The sequence below is a fragment of the Lagopus muta genome, chromosome 12 (genome assembly GCF_023343835.1).
Source record: "Lagopus muta isolate bLagMut1 chromosome 12, bLagMut1 primary, whole genome shotgun sequence".
Classification (NCBI taxonomy): Eukaryota; Metazoa; Chordata; class Aves; order Galliformes; family Phasianidae; genus Lagopus; species Lagopus muta.
In genome coordinates, this window is record NC_064444.1 from 1,173,780 (window position 1) to 1,191,321 (window position 17,542).

Sequence of the window (17,542 nt, forward strand, 5' to 3'; positions counted from 1 at the left end):
TCCGGAAACACTCTCCGTCTGCACTTCCGGTTTCATCCCCTCGCTTTTTAAGTTCCCCCTGGGAACGCGCGGCCACTGAGAGCTGCGTTCCGGCCGCCATGGCCGCGGCGGGCGGCGTTGGGGATGGAGGGGCCGGGCCGGGCCGAGCCCTACAGACCGCGATGAGGGCGGCGAGCGGGGCTTTGGAGATGGACAGCGCGGGGAGGACGCGGGTGAGCATCACAGCCCTGTGGGGGGGGACCCGCTCTCTTGCCGCACCTCCCGCCCACCCCCCGCCCCCGAGTCTTGTGGCCATCCCTGCCTCATTCCTATTTAATTTCGCCGCAGGAAGCCTATGTAGAGTACCTGAAGAGCATCACCCTCATCTCACAGGCCCTGCAAGACGAGGCAGCGCTGACAGGTAACCTCCCCCTCGCGGTCCCTCCCCCCTGCCCTACACATGGGAGCGCAACATGACACTCCCGTATCGCAGAAGACAGCGAAGGGCTCGGCCCCAACACCCCCAAAATGCTGAAGCTGGCAGAGCAGTGCCTGGAGAGAGTCAAGTCCTTGGCAGCCACACTGGGTGAGTAATGCCACCCCTAGGTGGACTGAAGCCCTTAACAGGGACTGATGAACCCGTGTCAACCTCCATAGGGCAAAAAACAAACAAGGCAAAACCGAGCATGCCGGGGGGGCCTGCACCCATCTCCAGGCACCGCAGGGTTTTCTCTGATGAGGGAGGCAAGCTGTCACCCTTCCTGCCACCAGAGATCTTCCAGAAGCTGCAGATTGCTGAGGCACAGAGTGCACGCAAGTAAGTGGGGCTGAAGGACAGCAATTGCAAAGGGACCAGGGCACAAATCCTATGGGGAGTGGGAAAAGGAGGGTCGGGGGGACCTAAGTGCTCCCCTCAGTCACCTGAAAGCAGAGCAGGGCTGGGCTCGTCTCCCAAGCAACAAGCAGGTAATTGTGGTGCTTAGGGGTGTGGCTTATAGATAGAGTTGGCACTGCTGTGTTAATGGTTGGTCTTGATGTCCTCCAAAGGACAAGAGATTATGAGGCTAATTTACAGCAGAGAAGGTTAAGGTTGGATATCTGGTAAAATTTCTTCTCAAATGGAGTGGTGATACACCAGCACAGGCTGCCCAGGGAGTGGTTGGGTCACCATCCCTGGGGGTGTCCCGGAATTGCAGAGATGTGGCACTGAGGGATGTGGTTATGGGCATGGTGGGGTTGGGGTGGGCTTGGGGATCACAGAGGTCTTCTTCAACCTGGAAGGGTCCCAGCTGGCCAGGATCCCTGGCTCACATGCAAGGCCACAGCAGTGTTCACCTCATTCCCTGCAGGGAGCTGACACCATTGGAGGAGGCATCGCTGCAGAACCAGAAGCTGAAAGCTGCCTATGAGGCACGGGTGGCACGGCTCAACCCCAGCCAGGCCCTGCAGAAAACCTCACTGGTGAGTGGGGAGCTGGGTACGATGGGTCCTATGCTGGGACTTTGAGCAGGTGTCACCCACATTCATTGCTTGGCAGACGCTGTCTCTACAACGGCAGATGATGGAGAATCTGGTGATCGCCAGGGCACGAGAGGAGACCGTATCCTTTCCACTAAGAGAGCCCAAAGCGGGGGTCCTGCAGCTGCGCCTGGCTTCCTGCTGCAGGCCCCTGTTCCTTGCCCCAGGATGCACCAATCCAGCACACGCACTTGGTTTTGAGTCCTGCCCTGTTCCTGGCTGATGTGGGGGTACAGATCGAAGCCACGTGGACAGGCTGGATGCTGCTTGTCCAGCTCTGTCCAAGCTGCTTATGTGTCCTTGCTCTGGGGGTCCCCGGGAGCTGTGCTTCCCCATGTACCCTGTCAGTGCTTGTGGCTGTTACTTCGTCAGCCACCCCAGGGCTGTGCTGGGTGAGATGCTGGCTCACTGCTGCAGCTCTTCCAGTGCCTTAACTGTGCCCTGGCCCAGCTGCAGAGGAAAATGGAGGAGCGGCGGCTGCGGCTGCAGGAGGCGGCCAACAGGTGAGGGGATCAGGGTGTCCCAGTGGGGACTGCGAGGCTGCGGAGCTCCCTGCACACCCCTCACCTGGCTCTGTGACGCTTGCAGGAGGTTCTCCAGCAGTGTGGCCCTAACCCCTGAGGAGCAGGAGCAGAGAGAGGTCTATGCTGCCATCCTCGAGTATGAACAGGACCACGTGAGTATGTGCTGGAGGCTGCTGCTGTGGGTGCCATGAATGCAGAGGGCTGTGCTGGGAGTCAGGGAGAGGAGGGGCTATTCCCACATCCCCACTAACCTGCTGCAAGCACTCCCCCAGGACTGGCCACGGCAGTGGAAGGCCAGGCTGAAGAGGAGCCCGTCAGACCTGTCACTGGTGACAGGGCTCTTCTCCTGCCTCCTCAGGTACTGCAGGGCTGGCAGGGTCGCAGCCACTTGCCATTGTCCCCTGCTCACCCCTGTCCCTCTGCTTCCAGCTTCCCAGAGCACCCCATAGCTCAGCTCCTGCGCAAGCTGCAGTGTGCGGTGTACACTCGGCTGTACCCAGCCGTCAGCCAGAGCAACCCTGAGGCCACTCCTGCAGCCTCCACCGGCCTTGCTTTCCTCTCACTGGATGCAGGAGGGCTGCTGCCTGCAGAGCCAGGGGGCCGGCGGCTCCGAGCCTCCCGCAGCCTGCACTGCATGTTCTCAGTGCCTGAGCACGGCCCAGCCACGCTGCGGCACAGCATCTCCGGAGCAACCCTGGCTGATGGCAGCCCTGACGCCTCCAGGGCAGAAGGGGACCCCCGGTCTCCCCGGGAGAGCTCCTTTGAGGACCTGGAGCGGTTCCTGGCATCGCCTGAGGATTGGCCCCTAGCAGAGCCTATGGCCAAGCCCAGGCCTGCGGCATCGCTGCAGGAGCAGCTGAAGGGCATCGTGCGGGACATCCACAATGCCATTGGTGAGGGGCGGCCATGGCTCTGGGAGGGAGGAGGGGTGATGTGGCAGGCCAGGGTCTCTCCGTGCCCAGCCGGGTGAGCTGCGTAACTCCTCCCTTCCCAGACAGGCTGCTGTCCCTGACCCTGCTGGCCTTTGAAGGATTGAGCACTGCTGCTGGCAAGGACCAGTGCCTGGCCTGTATCGAGGATGCTTTCTTCCCTCCACTGTGGGCCCCGCTGCTGGCCCTCTACAGGTACCGTGGTCCCATTGCTGAGCTGCGAGCTGCTGTTATGGCCAGCCCCCACCACCCTTTTGCCCATAGGAACGTGCACCGGCCCCAAGAGGAAGCCCTGGCTCGCAGCATGGAACGGCACCGCCACGCCAGCCCTGCCGACCTGGGGCTGTCCCCTCGGCTCTTCCCCACTGCGCCCGGCCGCCTGGCCTATGGTGCTGCCATCGACGAGTTGTGCCTCATCCCCCTGGAGACTTGTCCCCGCAGGAAGCTGGACTGCATCGGTGCGGGGCCGGGGCGGGCATGGGCTGTGTGCTGCGGTGCCATGGGATGGCCCTGAGTGCTCTGCTCTGTGCTGCAGTGCGAGCCCTGCGCAGCATCTGTGAGTGTGCCGAGGAGTACTGCAGCACCCGCGACAGCCGCGCTCCCACTGCTGGCACCATGTGAGTATGGGGTGAGGAGGGCAGCCCTGCTGCCAGGGGGCTGGGGAGGTGGGCTGGTGGGTCCCTGTGCTCTGGGGCTGCTGGTTCGCACTGGACAGGCTCTTAGAGGGGTGTTCTGTCAGCCTGATGGTCCCTGTTGTGGGTGGACAGTGATGCTGGTTGTGCTGGGGCTGATGGCTCCTGCTGCAGCACTCTGACAGTCCTTGTTGTGGTCGTTAATGGTGCCCCACAGGGTTTGCTGTTCCCATTTTGGGGAACTGATGGTTCTGTTGCCGTACTGGGGGAGCCAATGGTGCCCAGTGCCATAGCAGTTTGATTGCCCTTTGATTGCCCTTTTGCCGCGGTGTCAGGGCTGATGGTTTCACTGCCGGGCTGATGGGGCGATGGTCCCGGTGCCGTGGTGCTGGGGTCTGAGCGTTCCATTGCCGCGGAGGTGATGAGCCCGATTGCCCCATCACCACGGCAGCGGGCCCGCGGTCCTTTAGCCAAAGCGATGGGGGCCATTGGCCCTGTCGCCACGGTGACGTGCCCGATGTTCCCGTTGCCACGGTGACGGGACCCCTGACGATGCACGTGGCAGCGGGGCGGATGAGCTGCTGCCTCTCCTGTCGTACGCGGTGCTGCGCAGCGCGCTGCCCCAGCTGCAGTCGGAGTGCGCCGCGCTGGAGGAGTTCATCCACGAGGGGTAGGTGCCGGGAGCGGGGCGTGCCGGCCGCCTGCTGCCCCGCGCCCACCGCGTGTGTCGGCGTGCCGCAGGTGCCTGCTGGGCGAGGAGGGATACTGCCTGACGTCGCTGCAGAGCGCGCTGGCCTTCCTGCAGAGCCTGCCCTGAGTTGCCGGCAAGTGCTGCGCTCCTCCCGGCCGCCAGGGGGCGCCGAACGATCCGCGACTCCGAGCGGGCGGAATCACGTGGTGGGCGGGGCGCGGGAAGCGGAAGAACGCGCGTGTGCGGCGCGGGGCTCGGCGGCAGGCGGGGTGCGGGCGGGAAACGAGCGGCGCGGGAGGAGCGGGGCCGGGGCCGGGGCGCTCACCCGCCGCAACCGCAGGATGTGCGCGGGCCCGGCGCTGCGGCAGGAGTACCGGCGGGGGCTGGAGCGGGGCCGCGCCCGTCCCGGTCCCGACCCCTCGTTTGGGGAACGGCTGCGGCAGCGGCTGCGGAACGAGGCGGGGTTGCTGCCGGCCCTGCAGGACGACGCCGGCGCTCTCCTGGCCCAGGGGCTGCGGTGCCGCCGCGAGCCGGGCTCGTCGCTGCGGGGTCTGGCCGCCGCCTTCGAGCTGCTGGAGCGGGCGGCCCTCAACCTCTACCTCTTCCCCTGGCGCAAGGAGTTCCGCACCATACAGGTGGGTGCCGGGCCGGGGTTGCGTGTCGGTGCTTCGCAGGTGCCTCGAGTGAGCCCAGCCGCTTTCCTTCTTCTTTCAGACCTTCTCAGGAGCCTACGTACACGTGCTGCGGGCTGCGCTGCCCGACGCCGAGCTGCTGCGGAGCTTGGGGCGGCTGGGCTACGTGCGGTTGGATGAGCGCCGCCTCGCTGTGTCCCGGCCGCCTCCGGGCACCGAGCTGACCGCTGCCGCGTGCGGCTTCTTTGCCTGCCGGCTGGAGTGTGAGATCCTGGCCGAGGTGCTGCTGCGGCTGCAGCCACGCCTGCCGCGTGCCGAGGAGCTGCTGGATGCGCGCCGAGTCGCCGGGGATGTGGAGGCCTGCGTGGAGATGCTGCGGGAAAAGATGCATCCTCCTGGCTGCGAGGACGGCAGGGAGCTCTACGGGGATGTGCCAGACAGCCCTGAGGATCTCTATTTCGAGAGGCCAGACAGTCCTGAGGATAGTGGAGAGGGAGACACGAATCTCCCGCTGCTGAGCTCCAAGCTGCAGGGCGCACAGGACGTGCTCGGGAGGAATTGGGACGCCTATGAACGCAGTGAGCTCAGGCAGGAGCTGCTCTCCTCCCCAGGCCTCCCCAAGCCAGACCCTTCCTCCTCTCGCTTCTTCCTGCAGCAGGAGCGGAGGGAGGTGGGCAGCAGCCCCCCGTTGCTCTGCCCTGTGCGGCTGCCCCCCGGGGAGCCCCCACCAAGCAGCCACACCAGGGCTCAGCCCCTTGCTGCCCCGCAGCAACTCCCCGAGCTTCCCTCCTACCAGCTGCACTCGTGCCTGCGGCAGGGCACGCTGCCTGCCTACTGCTGCACCACCTGCCAGCAGCTGCATGCCGGTACCTGCGCGGCCGGGCTGGCTTGCCGCAGCCGGCACCGTGGGCAGGAGCTGTGCTGCGAGCGGCAGCAGCGCCTCTGGCTGCAGCGCACAGAGGTGGACATGCTGCTGGCTGACAGCACCAGCACCCGGCCCTAGCATGGCACTTAGCTTGAGGGGACGCTGCTGCTGCTTGTCCCTCTGCCCGAAGAAACACTGAACTCAGCCCCTGCTCCTACCGAGCCCTGCAGGGCAGTGCCAGGGAGGTGAGAGCTGGGAGGACTGAGCCCTGTTCTGGTTCCTGCTGTAAGTGGCTCGCTGCATCCCAGTAAAGCGTGGCTGCCTTGTGACTTGGTGGTTTTGTCCTGGCAGGGAGGGAAGGAGGCCCTGGGGGACCTGGTGGATGAAAAACTGAACGTGAGCCAGCTGGGTGCTCACGCAGCTTAGAAGGCTGAGGGTCTCCTGAGCTCCATCAGAAGAAGAGAGGCAGCAGGGACAGGGAGGGGATTGTCCCTCTCTACACTGCCATGGTGAGGCCCCATCTGCAGCACTGTGTCCAGGTCTGGAGCCCCCAGTACAGGAAAGATGTGGAGCTGTTGAAAAGGGTCCAGAGGAAGGCCACTAAGATGAACAGAGGCCTGGGCCACCTCCCCTACAAAGACAGGCTGAGGGAGCTGGGCTTCAGCCTGGTGAAGAGTAGGATGTGAGGAGACCTCATTGCAGCCTTCCAATATTTAAAAGGGGATTATAAAAAGGAAGGGAATTGACTTTTTACCCAGGTAGACAATGACAGGACAAGGGGGAATGGTTTTAAGGTCAAGGAAGGCAGGTTTAGGTTGGATGTCAGGGAAGGTCTTTACACAGTGGTGAGGTGTTGGAACAGCTGCTCAGAGAGGCTGTGGATGCCCCATCCCTGGCACTGTTCATCACCACGTTGGATGGGGTCCTGGGCAGCCTGGTCTGCTAACAGCTGTAGAGGTTGGTGGCCCTTCCTGTGGTGGGGGGTTGGAACTTGAGGTCCCTTCCACCCCAAGCCGTTCTGTGATTCTATGGCCTAGGGAATTTTTCACCACCACTGCCCTTTGCAGCTGTTTTTATTGACAGTGAGTCAGGGTTGCACCACGCAGCCAGTACAGGCCAGAGCTGGTCCTGCCAGACTACCAGCATCTCTGTACCAAACCCCCATCTCCCCCCCCTTTCAGTCCATGCCTCCATCCCACCCCCAGGGGAGGAGGCTGAAACCCACCCCGTGCTGTGCTCACAGCTCCAGGCTGTTGCCCCCTCACTCCAGGGCAGAAGGAAGCCAGCACTACACAATGCTTGGGCTCTGCTGGGCTGGAAGGCTGTGGATGTTCCCAGCATGAGAAGCTCTGCACGGGGCTGAGCACGGGCATTGGTAACCAAGGCAATACCCCTAAATGCAACTGCTGAGGGACTGGGGCAACATGGCCAGGAGCCATCCCATGAGGTGACAGCACCCAGCACTGCATCGCCAAGGAGAGCTGTGTGCCTGGCCAGCAGCGGGGCAGGAGCCAGTGCCCAGCCCTGGCAACGGCAATCCCTGCTTGAGTTCCCTGCACCTCCTCCTTCTGGACAGGGCTCAGGGCTTGGCACGCTTTGCCTGGCTCTCAGCCCCTGTGCTGGCGCTGGCTGCCCGCTTGTTGCGATGGTGGGGGAAGGTGGGCATGAGCTCTGGCTCACAGGCTGGGGAGGCACAGAAACAGGTCAGCAGAGGCCAAGCACTGCGGCCCTGGCTGGTGGGGAATGTACTTACGCAGGGGCTTTTCCTTGAAGTATGAACTATCCAGGCTGTCTTTTGCCGTTGCCCTGTGGGGACAAGATGTGGTAAGCTCTGCTCCCAGCCCAAATGTGCTGCCACCTTCCCTCACCCTCACAGCCTGACAGCTCTCCCACTCCCCATCCTGCCCACGCTCCTCCATGGTCCCAGTTCCCCTCCAGCACCTGCCCACAGCACTGAGCTGACCCCACCACGAGGGCAGCCCCTGCCCACACAGTGGCTCTTACCGCTTCTTGGGATCGTACATGAAGAGGAAGTTGAGAAGACGCAGCCCGGCCTCGGAGAGCCAGGGGAACTTGTGCTTGAGGTTGTTGTAAGGCTGTTTCCGCAGCGTGTACTGACTCACCAGGGGCAACTTGGAGAAGCCCTGAGGGAAGGGGTAGGGGAGGCATCAGGCTGGGCAGGAGGGCCAGAAGGGCTGGCGGGGCTGTGGGATAACTCTCACCGGCCAGATGTTTTCATTGGGTGTCCCCAGGAGCTGCACGATGAGGTCTATTTGGTGGATCTCAGAGGTGCCTGGCAGCAGTGGCTTGTGAGCCAACAGCTCAGCAAGGATGCAGCCCACAGCCCTGCAGTGCAGAGGACACACAGGAGTTGGCGGGGGCAGCAGAAATCCCTCTGTCGATGTCCTGGCTCCTACAAACCCCCCAGGCACCACCCAGCCAGCCTCAGCCTCTCCTGTCCCCTGCCCTTACCACATGTCAATGCTGGTGGTCTGTGTCGTCGCTCCTAGCAGCAGCTCGGGTGCTCGGTACCTGTGCAGGGAAGGCACCATCTTTAGCTTCAGCACAGGAAGCCCCCTGCCCCCAGTGACAGCGCTGCAAAGATGTGCTCCACATCACCCTGAGCCAGCACAGCTCAGCACCCTGCACTGCACTCACCACAGCGTGACGACTTTGGGGGTCATGGGTTGTGGTGGCATCCCATATGTACGTGCCAGACCAAAATCCGCTGCAAGAAAGAAACGGACCCGAGGTAAGGAAAGAGGCAAGCTCCATGCTTTGCCTGCTTGTGGAGCAGAGGGAGAGCTGCAGGCACACTTGCAGCAGCAGCTGAATTGCCAGAGACAAGGCAGCAGCCAGGGGCTCACCTATCTTCACACAGCCTTTGTCAGTCATGAGCAGGTTGGACACCTTCAGATCCCTATGGGGAACACCGAGCGGCGGTCAGCACTGTCTGCCAGGCACAGCTTCTCCTGTGCATGCACTTCCCCAGGGACTCGGGAGGACAAAGAGCCCCACTGCTGACTGATCACTAAGAGAGGTGAATCTCACCATCCCTTGCCTTCCCTACCCCGGCTCCCACACTGCACAGCAAAGCTGAGGGTTTGCTGCAAGCCCCTGCCCACAGCTTCTCCACACAGTGCTCCTCGCTCCCAGAGTTGTGTGAGCTGAGCAACCGACACGCAGTTATGGGGCTCATCAGGCTGCCTCCCAGCAACTCCTCCTCCCCACCACACACCCAGCCTCTCCCGTTGCTCTCACCTGTGGATGATGTACCTCTCATGAAGGTACTGCAGACCCTTGAGGACTTGCAAGATGATGCATTTCACCTGAAGAAAGAGGACAGGAGTGTCCCCCAGCACGTGAACAGCACCAGCCAGCCCTGCTGAAGCTACCAGCATAAGGTGGATTGCAAACTGCAAGGAATCCACACTGGTGGCCATAGTGTTGTGGCCCTTTCTCAAGGATGACATTCCTAAAAGCCTGGCCCAGTCTTTACCTGAGCCTCTGAAAAAGGTGTCTGCATGTTCTCAAGAAGGCTGGCAAGGTCCTGCTCACAGTAGCCCATCACCAGGAAAATACTGGACAGGAGACACAGGCGTTTCACTGCTCAGCACTGCGAAAGGCACCTGAGAACACCGAGGCAGCATCTCCTCTGAAGGGTGGAGGGCAGGGAGGCTCTCACCTCTCCAGATGGTTCCCCACAACCACCTCCTTCAGCTCCACGATGTTGGGATGCTGGAGCTCCAGGAGCAGGGTGATCTCCCGCAGGCTGCTGATGGGCATTCCTGAGGGCAGTGAGAACCACACTGCACAACTGCCTCAGGCGGAGGCCAGGAACACTGACACCTGCCACGAGGAGCCGTCCCTGTTCCTCATGTACCTTCCTTCTCATTGTCCATCCGCACCTTCTTCAGTGCCACAGTCTCATCTGTCACAGTGTCCCGGGCACGGTCTGGAAGAGCAGCACAGGGCAGGTGCTCAGCATAAGCTTTAGCCAAAGGGACACAGGCACTGCTGAGTGTCACTCCTCTCAGCCTCGGTCCCGCAGCCCCCAGGTGTGGGCAGATGTGCTACAGGCCCACCCTTCCACCTGGGCTCCAGCCAACACCACACTTACACACGATGCCATAGGTGCCCTCTCCGATCCGATTCAGCTTCTCAAACTCCTTCACGCTCCGGCATTTCCCCAGCTGGAACCAAAGAGCCACATCACAGCCAAAGGCTCTCTCTCAGGGGCAGCCCTCAGCAGCTTCTCACCAACATTCCCACAGTGCTACAACCTTGACAGCAGACAGCAATCAAAATAAAGGGCAATACTCTGAGCGATGCCCAATCTGGCACTGCAAGTCTGGTTGTGTTCAACTATCAATTGTGAACTATCACAATTACAGATTCACAAACAACTGCAGGCAAATCATGTGAGGTCGGCCAAGAACAGTGCAAAGCATATACAAGGAACTAAGAGTAATAGAGCCAGGCCAAAAGCTGCTAATTTTTAAAGCTCTGCAGAGACTACAAAGTTTCCCAGGGAAGCCTCTGTGTGTGAGCCTTACCCAGAAGGCGTCCTTATGGGGGTAGGGATAGGAGAGAGGCTCAGTCCATCAACTGATGCCAGGAATCACAGAATGGCCAGGGTTGGAAAGGACCTCAAGGATCATGAATCTCCAACTCCCCTGCCACATGCAGGGCCACCAACCTCCCCTTTTAAGGAGGACCAGGCTGCCCAGAGAATCAGAGATGGTCTGTATCTGACCTGCCTGCAATGGTATCCTCCCTACTCTTCACTCTCTCTTAAGACATCTTTACAGTACCTGTTATTCTAGAGGTGGAGCTGGAGTGACTCCAGTCATTCCACACCTTTGTTCTGATTGCTATAAAACCCCCTCATCTTCCTCACCCGCGTTCAGAACGCGGGGCGCAGCGGCGGGCGCTCCTCACGTCCCCTCAGCACAGGGCCCACCCACCCGCAGGGCCACCCCACAACCGACGCTCCTCAGAAGCGCCCCCTTCGGGCGCAGGCCCCTCACCCGCTCAGACGCCGGCACCTCGAAGTAGCCCTCTCCCCACAGCCGCTGGAACCGCAGCGGTTCCACCTCACTCTCAGCCGGAGCTCCCTCAGCGCGGTCTCCGTCCGCCATAGTTGTGAGGCGCATGCGCACACCACTTCCCGCCCACTGTACGCATGCGCTCTGGCAAGCCCCCAGTCTCACGCATGCGCCGTTCGGCCCTGCCGCTCACGCTGGGCCCCAGCAACGGTTGCTAGGCAACGCGCGGCCTGCAGGCCTGCAGGCCTGCGCTCGGCCGGGCGGCCCCCGCTCCCCGAATCGCCGTTCTGTCATCAGCCACCTCCTCGTTCTAAGCACTCGCTTTTATTGCCCGGCTCCTCCCCAGCTGGGGAGGGCCAGGCTCAAGGATGGGCTCTGGTGGTCTCCCTGTCCGTGAGCACGCAGGAGTCATGGTGGGCGATGAGCAGCCTCTGCCTGTGGGTCATGGCTTCTCCTTGTTCGCCCCGCTGTCTGGCTCCTGGCTCTGCCCAGCTCCCCCGCTGGTTGCTGCCTTGGTGGGAGGACCTTCCATTGACATTGCTTCAGTGCATTCATCCAGGGGCGGTGTCACAGAAATGCGGGGTGTAGGAATGGTTTGTTTCTCATTGGTGAAGTCTTGTGCCGAATCTAATGAACAGAGGGAAAACAAAACAGATGTGAGAGACCACAATAAATTGCTGTAGAGGAGCTGAGCAGGCTTGAGACACTGCTGCAGCACGCAGCTCCAACACAACAAAGAGCTCCATGACTGCCCTGACAAGAAAGGAGACACATCTGAAACTTCAGAGCTTTTCAGAGCCCCAGTGAGAGCCATTGCCCACCTGTTCCCCCCATATCCAGACCCCTTTGCTACTTACAAAGCTGCTTGTTAAAACCTGGCCAGCTGAGAACACAACGGGAAGCACTTCACTTTGTGCTCTCTTTTGTGGGGCAGTGAGGAGGCAGAAGATTGAAACATCACAGATCTGAGAGATTTTACAGCACATTAATAGCAGCGGCCTGTGATGTGTCATTCCTTGATCTCTCCCTGTGCCTGCAAGACCAGGCTGGAAATAAAATTCTGTCTTAAAAGAAATGAGTTCAAAATGAGGGCGGGTGACTGAGGTGAGCGGCAGCTCCATGTGTGCCCAGAGAAGCATCCCTGTCCCCGTTCCTTATCCCCATTCCTATCCTCACCCCATCCTCATCTGTCCCCATTCCTACCCCCATTCCTATCCCTGTCCCCATCACAGCACACCGTATGGGACCCCATTACCCTTTGTGCCTATGTCCTTGCAGAGCAGCTGCCCCATGGCTGCTGGCGTGGTCTCGGTCCCTTTGTGGTGTCCCGGCAACACGCACGTCACCGTTCTGACACCCCACCCCGCAGGCCGCACCACGCCCCGACCCCGTCCGCGAGGCGCAGGGCCGCCGTTCCATCTCCATCCCCGCCCACGTGCCCGCCCTGCCGCCAGGGGGCGCCATCGTCACAGGGTGGCGCGCGCACCCCGGAAGCAGCAGTGGCCGCACCCGGAAGCGGCGGCGATACCCGGAAGCGGCGGCGGGGCAGGATGGACGGTAAGGAGAGCTGAGGGGGGGGCTCCGCCGTACCGGGTCTGGCGCGGTCCCGCCGTATTGCGTGCGGGCTGTGGGGCCTCCCGGCGTGGAGCGAGGCGGGGTGCGTTGGGTTCGGCCTGTCTCGGCCTGGGTTCCGGTGTGTCGCGGTGCTGAGGCCCGGCGCTGAGGCGATGCTCTCTTTCTCTTGCAGACACGCTCTTCCAGCTGAAGGTGAGCTCCTGGCGATCCCTCCGGCAGCTCCGTAACGTAGCGCCGCTCCGCGCCTCCCTCGTTACCGGGGGCCGGTAACGCCATCCGGGCCACGAGCCCCTCCTGGCCCCTCCCGTCCTGCGCCCCGCTGTCCGCGCGAGGCACGAGTCTGCGAATTCGCCCGGCGCAGCCGCTCTCGGCCCTGCGCCCCGATACGATGCTCGCGCTCCGGTGTCAGTGGCAAAGCCAACCCCGGGAGGAGGGCCTGTCCCATCGGTGTTGGCATGAACAGGGCGTCTGGGTGGCGCTGCTCTGGTTTTCCCTAGCTGACAGACGAAGGGAGTGCAGGGTGTAAGAGTAATCGTAATGCACACATTTAAACAAACAAACAACAACAAAAAAAAAACAACTGAGCTGCCAGTGACTGGAATGGAACACCCTGGCTTGCAGAGATCCACAGTGTGCTGCTGCTGCTGCTCTGCTTGGCTCGTTGCTGCCGGCAGCTGCGGGAAGAGGGAGCTCATCAGCTGAGCTTGTGCCTCAGGCAACCACTGCCAAACTTGTCCCCATCTCCACAGCAAGAAAACTGGCCCTCAGCATGCTGTGTACTCTGGGAGCTTCCCTTCGTACAGCCAGCATTGCAACCCTGGAGGGAGCTGACACCTCGTCAGAACCTGATGGATACAGCTAGGAAGCTGTAGCAGCTCACAGAGCTCATGTTGGCACCTTGTGTGTGCCCTGTGAGCGGCCAGCGCCACAGAGGTGCTGCTGCTGCTGCTGGCTCCCCTGCTGTGTCCTAGCACTAACCCGCAGCTCTCTCTCCAGTTCACAGCAAAGCAGCTGGAGAAACTTGCCAAAAAAGCTGAGAAGGACTCCAAGGCGGAACAAGCCAAAGTCAAGAAGGTGGGTGGGAGTTTGTCACCAAGTGGTGATGCTGGCATCTGGATGCTGCGCTGAGCAGCTGGAGACCCTGCCTCCTCCTGTGCCCCACCAGCTGTGTGCTGCTGACGGGTGGAGAAAAAGGGGCAGTTTCTTCTCTTGCTCTCAATATGTTTTGAAGTCTCACCCTGAGATCTTGAATCTGCTGAGCAGATGTGGTGTGTCAATGTGACACTGAGGGATTTAATTCCCTTCCAAGGGTGTCCTCAGTGTTTACAGAGGTCGCAGATGAGCTGTTTCCTGCTGAAAGTCTGTCAGGCAGAAAAGGGGAGTGCTTGTTTATAAATATGGAGTGGTTTCTTGGTGCAGGCAGTTGCCCTTTGCTCTTCCAGGCCCTTCAGCAGAAGAATGTGGAGTGTGCTCGTGTCTATGCAGAGAATGCCATCCGCAAGAAGAACGAGGGGCTGAACTGGCTCCGCATGGCTTCCCGAGTGGATGCGGTGGCCTCCAAGGTGCAGACAGCAGTGACAATGAAGGGGGTAAGAGCCTTTGTTCTTCAGCACGGGGTTCTGAGAGCAGTCTGTGCCCTGTGTAGAGTGTTGGCTCCTCCCTTCTCATCTGCCTTGAACCTTGGACTTCCTTGTTCTCAGATGAGGGTCCTGTAAAGCTTTGTAATGAGCCCAGTCACTCTTGGTGTAGTGAAGCTTCTGACATGCCCACAGAGAGCTCTCCAGGCTGCTTTATTATGGCTCTAATCAAGGAGGCTCATGCCTGCTTTCTTGTCTGTGCTAGCCATTGCATGTGTGTTTACAGAGAAGTGGGCTGGGACCAGTCCTGCTTGGAGCTGCAGTGGTGTGGTTCCTTGGGCTGTGCTCTGCCTCGGGCTGTGTGCCAGGGTTTTACTTTCAGCAGGGATGCCTTTGTTTCTGGACAGCATCCATGAAGCAATATCCTCTTGCAGGTGACGAAAAACATGGCTCAGGTGACCAAGGCTTTGGACAAAGCTCTGAGCTCCATGGACCTACAGAAGGTGTCTGCAGTGATGGATAAGTTCGAGCAGCAGGTTCAGAATTTGGATGTTCATACATCGGTAAGAGGAGATGGCCTCGAGGGGTCTGGGTGGATGAGACTGCTCTGTGTTTCAGGTGTATGAGAGACATTGGGCAGGACGCAGCACTGCTGCCTAGCAAAGAAAGTATTTGCTGTATAAAGGGGCAAACCAGCAGGCAAGGGAAGGAAAGCAAAGGTGCTGTCCCAGCTAGAGGTTGCTCAGATGGAGCTGTGGAAGACTGCACCTCCCCCTTTATGCTTCACCCATGAGGTGGGCTGACAGGCTGTCTCTGTTGCAGGTCATGGAGGACTCCATGAGCTCCGCTACCACGCTGACCACACCACAGGAGCAGGTGGACAGCCTCATTGTGCAGATCGCAGAGGAGAATGGTTTGGAGATCATGGACCAGCTCAACCAGCTCCCTGAGGGTGCTTCAGCAGTAGGGGAGAGCTCGATGCGCTCCCAGGAAGACCAGCTGTCACGGAGGTTTGTTCTCTCCCAGGTCCTTCACCTCGTGTTGAGGCGGCTTTGAGTTCTTCCCAGGGGTCTCTCACTGATGCGAGCAGTGATTTAAAGCAGGCTGAGTGGACGCTGAGCCCTTGGTGGTACAAGCTCAGGCAGGCTAGAGCTTGCAGCATCTGCCAGGCAGCCCCTGTGGTGCTTTGTGAGGCCTGGGGAGGGTGCAGGCAGGCAAAGTACCATTCGGTTACTTAGTGGTGGGGGTGGCTGCTGGCACCTGGCTTCTCTCGATCCGGAGCAGAACCGTCCGCCCTGCTCTGCGTTCATCCTCACGCAGCTGCTACTGCTCTGGAACACTTGGTGCTGACCTTCAATCAGCTCCAGGAACAGGCTGTTTTGCTGGAACTGCCCCAGGAGGAACCGATGAGCTTCCTCTCCCTGCTCCCTCCCTGCTGCTCCCCTTGAGGCTGCAGCCAGAGTGCCTCTGGAGGCTTCTGTGCAGAGCTGTGTCCCGCACGGCCTGGCTGGCAGGTCCTTCAGGCTGTTCCCAGCTGCTCTCATGCCAGTTTCCTCTCGTCTTTTCCCTTTCAGGTTGGCTGCCTTGCGGAATTAGATCTCCTGTTACCCCTGCGGACTGCTGCCATGCTGGTTGTATGGTGTATGGGGACGGAGGGACTCAGGACTCCTTCCTCTCTGCCTCTATCACATCCTTGCTCTGACCTGCTGGCTGGGCAGGGCCAGCTCCTCCTGCAGCAGCGTGTCCCCAGCCCTGTCCGCCTCCCTGCAGACTCTTTTTTTGGGGTGCAGTAGTGACCAGAGCAGGCAGAGATCCCGACAGGGGGTGTGGAGCCAAGGACAGCCCTTCTCTGGGCTTGACGAGTACTTTGCTGTTTCTTATTTTAGGGTGTTTTTCATTTGAGGGTCGCTGCCGGCTTCTCGCAGCGTCCCGTGATGCAATGTGATTTAACACTAAATGAATCTTTCTGGAGGTGGGTCGCAGTGTCTCCTGGGGTGCTGGCTGCCTGCCTCTTCCCTGTGTTGCCTGCTTCTGTTGTTACCTAGTTTCGGGCTTCTGTACTGTAGGCAGCACTTTGCTGGGGACCTACAGCAAGTGTCTGTCCCCATGGAGAATATTTACAGCAGGGGTTGGGGGGAGGCTATGGTGTTTCTGGGGGGCTTGTGCCTTGCAGGAAGCGGTGCCCTTGCCCAGCCCTCACCGCTCGGTCCGTAGCCGTATGTGGGTGCCCTGCTTGCAGCCTTCTCCTTGCAGATTCACCTCATCACGACAGGCCAACCCCCTTTGCTTCTCTTGACCACAAAGTGACCTTTAAAACCCTCCTCCTGCCCTGCACAAGCCTGTGTGTGCGAATCCTTGCATCTTCCACCTCCCAGCAGTGCGGTGTGGCAGTGAGCTCTCTGTGCCATGACTCACCGTGTGCCCGCTCCGTGCCCAGTGCCCTGCAGCTGGGAGAGGATCTCAGCTGCCTTCAGCCTTGGTGACCCAGACTTCTGCCACTGGATGGGTTTGCTGGTGTAAATACCAAACTGCCCTGAGTGTGCATCATCCAGCCCTGCTCTGTGCCTGGCCCCTGGCTCTCCCTGTTGTTGCTCCCACTCTGCTATCCCCACATTGCTGCGTCTCTGGTGTGCCTGAGCTCTGCTCTGCTCTGCTCCCACAACCCACAGGGGAACACAGTTGCTCAGAGCCTTCCTTTGGGCTGAGGTTTTCGCTGCCCACCAAGATACAGGGTGGATTGGCAGCTTACAGGAAGGAAATGAAGTTTCCTTTGCCTCTCACAAGGAGGAATTGCAGGCTGCAAGCAGTGTGCTGCAGCTGCCTGGCCCTGCAGTGCTGGAGCCAAGCTGTGAAGCATGCAGCCAGCCCTGCTGTGGCGTGGCAGCTTCACTTCAATGCTGCAATGGGAGCTTTCAGTCAAGTACAGCTGCAGTGGGAGTGGGACCTTGACTGCTATCAGCAGGGCAACAGCAGTGTGGGGAGAGGGCAGGCAGCTCCATCCCTCATCCTCCGGTGCTGGCACCCAGCCCCAGGGTCACAGACACCGCAGCGCTTGTCACAAAAACAATTCTCACTGCTTTGATTATTTTTTCTGAGTTCAATGACCGTGACAGCACGTGGCTGGTGACCAAAAGAGCCTTCTTCCCTCGTGTGCTGCGGTAGGGATGCAGGGTGGTGACGAGGGCATGGGAGGTGCCTGCACCACGGAGTGGCACTGCTGCTGGCTCCTGGCCCTGCGTGGGAGCCGTGTGTGGGGCTGGGGACTGGGATTAGGCTCAGGGTGACCGAGACTCTGCCCCTGGAGTCACTCCCTTTTCCCATCTGATTTTTCTCTGTGTCTTGATCCGTGGTGGTATTTTTTTAAAGCTTGTCTCGTTTGCCTTTTTTCTTCTCCAAAACCCTGTTGATTACCTAATGCTGTTTTAAATAAACACTCTGAACATCCATCGTGGTGTGCACGGGGGTTTAGGCAGAAGAGGGGGGGTCTGGGCTGTGCCTGTTCTCTGCTGTGGGTTTAAAACCCAACTGCAGCTGGGGACAGAGGACCTGCTGTGGGCCGAGCTGAGGAGGAA

At 60.2% G+C, this 17,542-nt stretch overlaps 3 protein-coding genes across 9 annotated transcripts; 2 read left to right on the top strand and 1 right to left on the bottom strand.

Annotated features, from left to right (window-relative positions):
• The first annotated feature begins 45 nt into the window (after positions 1-45).
• Positions 46-6,099, top strand: VPS9D1 (VPS9 domain containing 1). 4 transcript variants are annotated; one of them, XM_048958599.1, is made up of 15 exons: positions 46-212; positions 328-400; positions 473-565; positions 637-796; positions 1,329-1,440; positions 1,517-1,579; positions 1,948-2,000; positions 2,086-2,173; positions 2,294-2,379; positions 2,451-2,914; positions 3,016-3,145; positions 3,215-3,408; positions 3,486-3,567; positions 4,148-4,252; positions 4,324-4,518. In XM_048958599.1, exons 1-15 carry the CDS (start codon positions 99-101, stop codon positions 4,397-4,399), a joined length of 1,893 nt encoding a protein of 630 aa, XP_048814556.1. In that variant the 5' UTR covers positions 46-98; the 3' UTR covers positions 4,400-4,518. The 4 variants fall into 4 exon arrangements, with proteins under 4 accessions (XP_048814556.1, XP_048814557.1, XP_048814554.1 ...); XM_048958600.1 differs by having other exon boundaries at positions 476-565; XM_048958597.1 differs by lacking the exons at positions 46-212; positions 328-400; positions 473-565; ... (4 more) ...; positions 2,086-2,173; positions 2,294-2,379 and adding an exon at positions 4,988-6,099 and having other exon boundaries at positions 2,801-2,914; positions 4,148-4,908.
• CDK10 (cyclin dependent kinase 10) lies at positions 5,985-12,558 on the bottom strand. 4 transcript variants are annotated; one of them, XM_048958603.1, is made up of 14 exons: positions 12,409-12,558; positions 10,801-11,445; positions 9,891-9,963; positions 9,654-9,725; positions 9,456-9,558; positions 9,270-9,351; positions 9,032-9,099; positions 8,638-8,690; positions 8,429-8,498; positions 8,243-8,302; positions 7,993-8,116; positions 7,775-7,914; positions 7,524-7,576; positions 5,985-6,145 (listed from the first exon to the last, which is right to left on the bottom strand). In XM_048958603.1, the coding sequence occupies exons 2-14, from the start codon at positions 10,924-10,926 to the stop codon at positions 5,985-5,987; spliced, it is 1,185 nt and encodes a 394-aa protein (XP_048814560.1). In that variant the 5' UTR covers positions 10,927-11,445; positions 12,409-12,558. The 4 variants fall into 4 exon arrangements, with proteins under 4 accessions (XP_048814560.1, XP_048814558.1, XP_048814562.1 ...); XM_048958601.1 differs by lacking the exon at positions 12,409-12,558 and adding an exon at positions 12,074-12,201; XM_048958605.1 differs by lacking the exon at positions 12,409-12,558 and adding an exon at positions 12,074-12,201 and having other exon boundaries at positions 9,891-10,053.
• CHMP1A (charged multivesicular body protein 1A) lies at positions 12,272-17,416 on the top strand. The gene is made up of 7 exons (XM_048958608.1): positions 12,272-12,375; positions 12,566-12,585; positions 13,390-13,467; positions 13,836-13,982; positions 14,405-14,533; positions 14,793-14,980; positions 15,545-17,416. Exons 1-7 carry the CDS (start codon positions 12,369-12,371, stop codon positions 15,564-15,566), a joined length of 591 nt encoding a protein of 196 aa, XP_048814565.1. The 5' UTR covers positions 12,272-12,368; the 3' UTR covers positions 15,567-17,416.
• Positions 17,417-17,542: the final 126 nt, after the last annotated feature.

Bases quoted from the DNA above. Each gene is read 5' to 3' on its own strand.
- CHMP1A (XM_048958608.1), top strand. The intron at 12,586-13,389 runs GTGAGCTCCTGG...CTCTCTCTCCAG, and splicing joins ACACGCTCTTCCAGCTGAAG to TTCACAGCAAAGCAGCTGGA. The intron at 14,981-15,544 runs GTTTGTTCTCTC...TTTCCCTTTCAG, and splicing joins GAAGACCAGCTGTCACGGAG to GTTGGCTGCCTTGCGGAATT.
- CDK10 (XM_048958603.1), bottom strand. From the start codon at position 10,926: ATGCGCCTCACAACTATGGCGGACGGAGACCGCGCTGAGGGAGCTCCG. The intron at 7,915-7,992 runs GTGAGAGTTATC...CCCTTCCCTCAG, and splicing joins CCAATGAAAACATCTGGCCG to GGCTTCTCCAAGTTGCCCCT. The intron at 7,577-7,774 runs GTAAGAGCCACT...TTGTCCCCACAG, and splicing joins ATGTACGATCCCAAGAAGCG to GGCAACGGCAAAAGACAGCC.
- VPS9D1 (XM_048958597.1), top strand. From the start codon at position 3,100: ATGCTTTCTTCCCTCCACTGTGGGCCCCGCTGCTGGCCCTCTACAG. The intron at 3,146-3,214 runs GTACCGTGGTCC...TTTTGCCCATAG, and splicing joins CCGCTGCTGGCCCTCTACAG to GAACGTGCACCGGCCCCAAG. The intron at 4,909-4,987 runs GTGGGTGCCGGG...TTCTTCTTTCAG, and splicing joins AGGAGTTCCGCACCATACAG to ACCTTCTCAGGAGCCTACGT.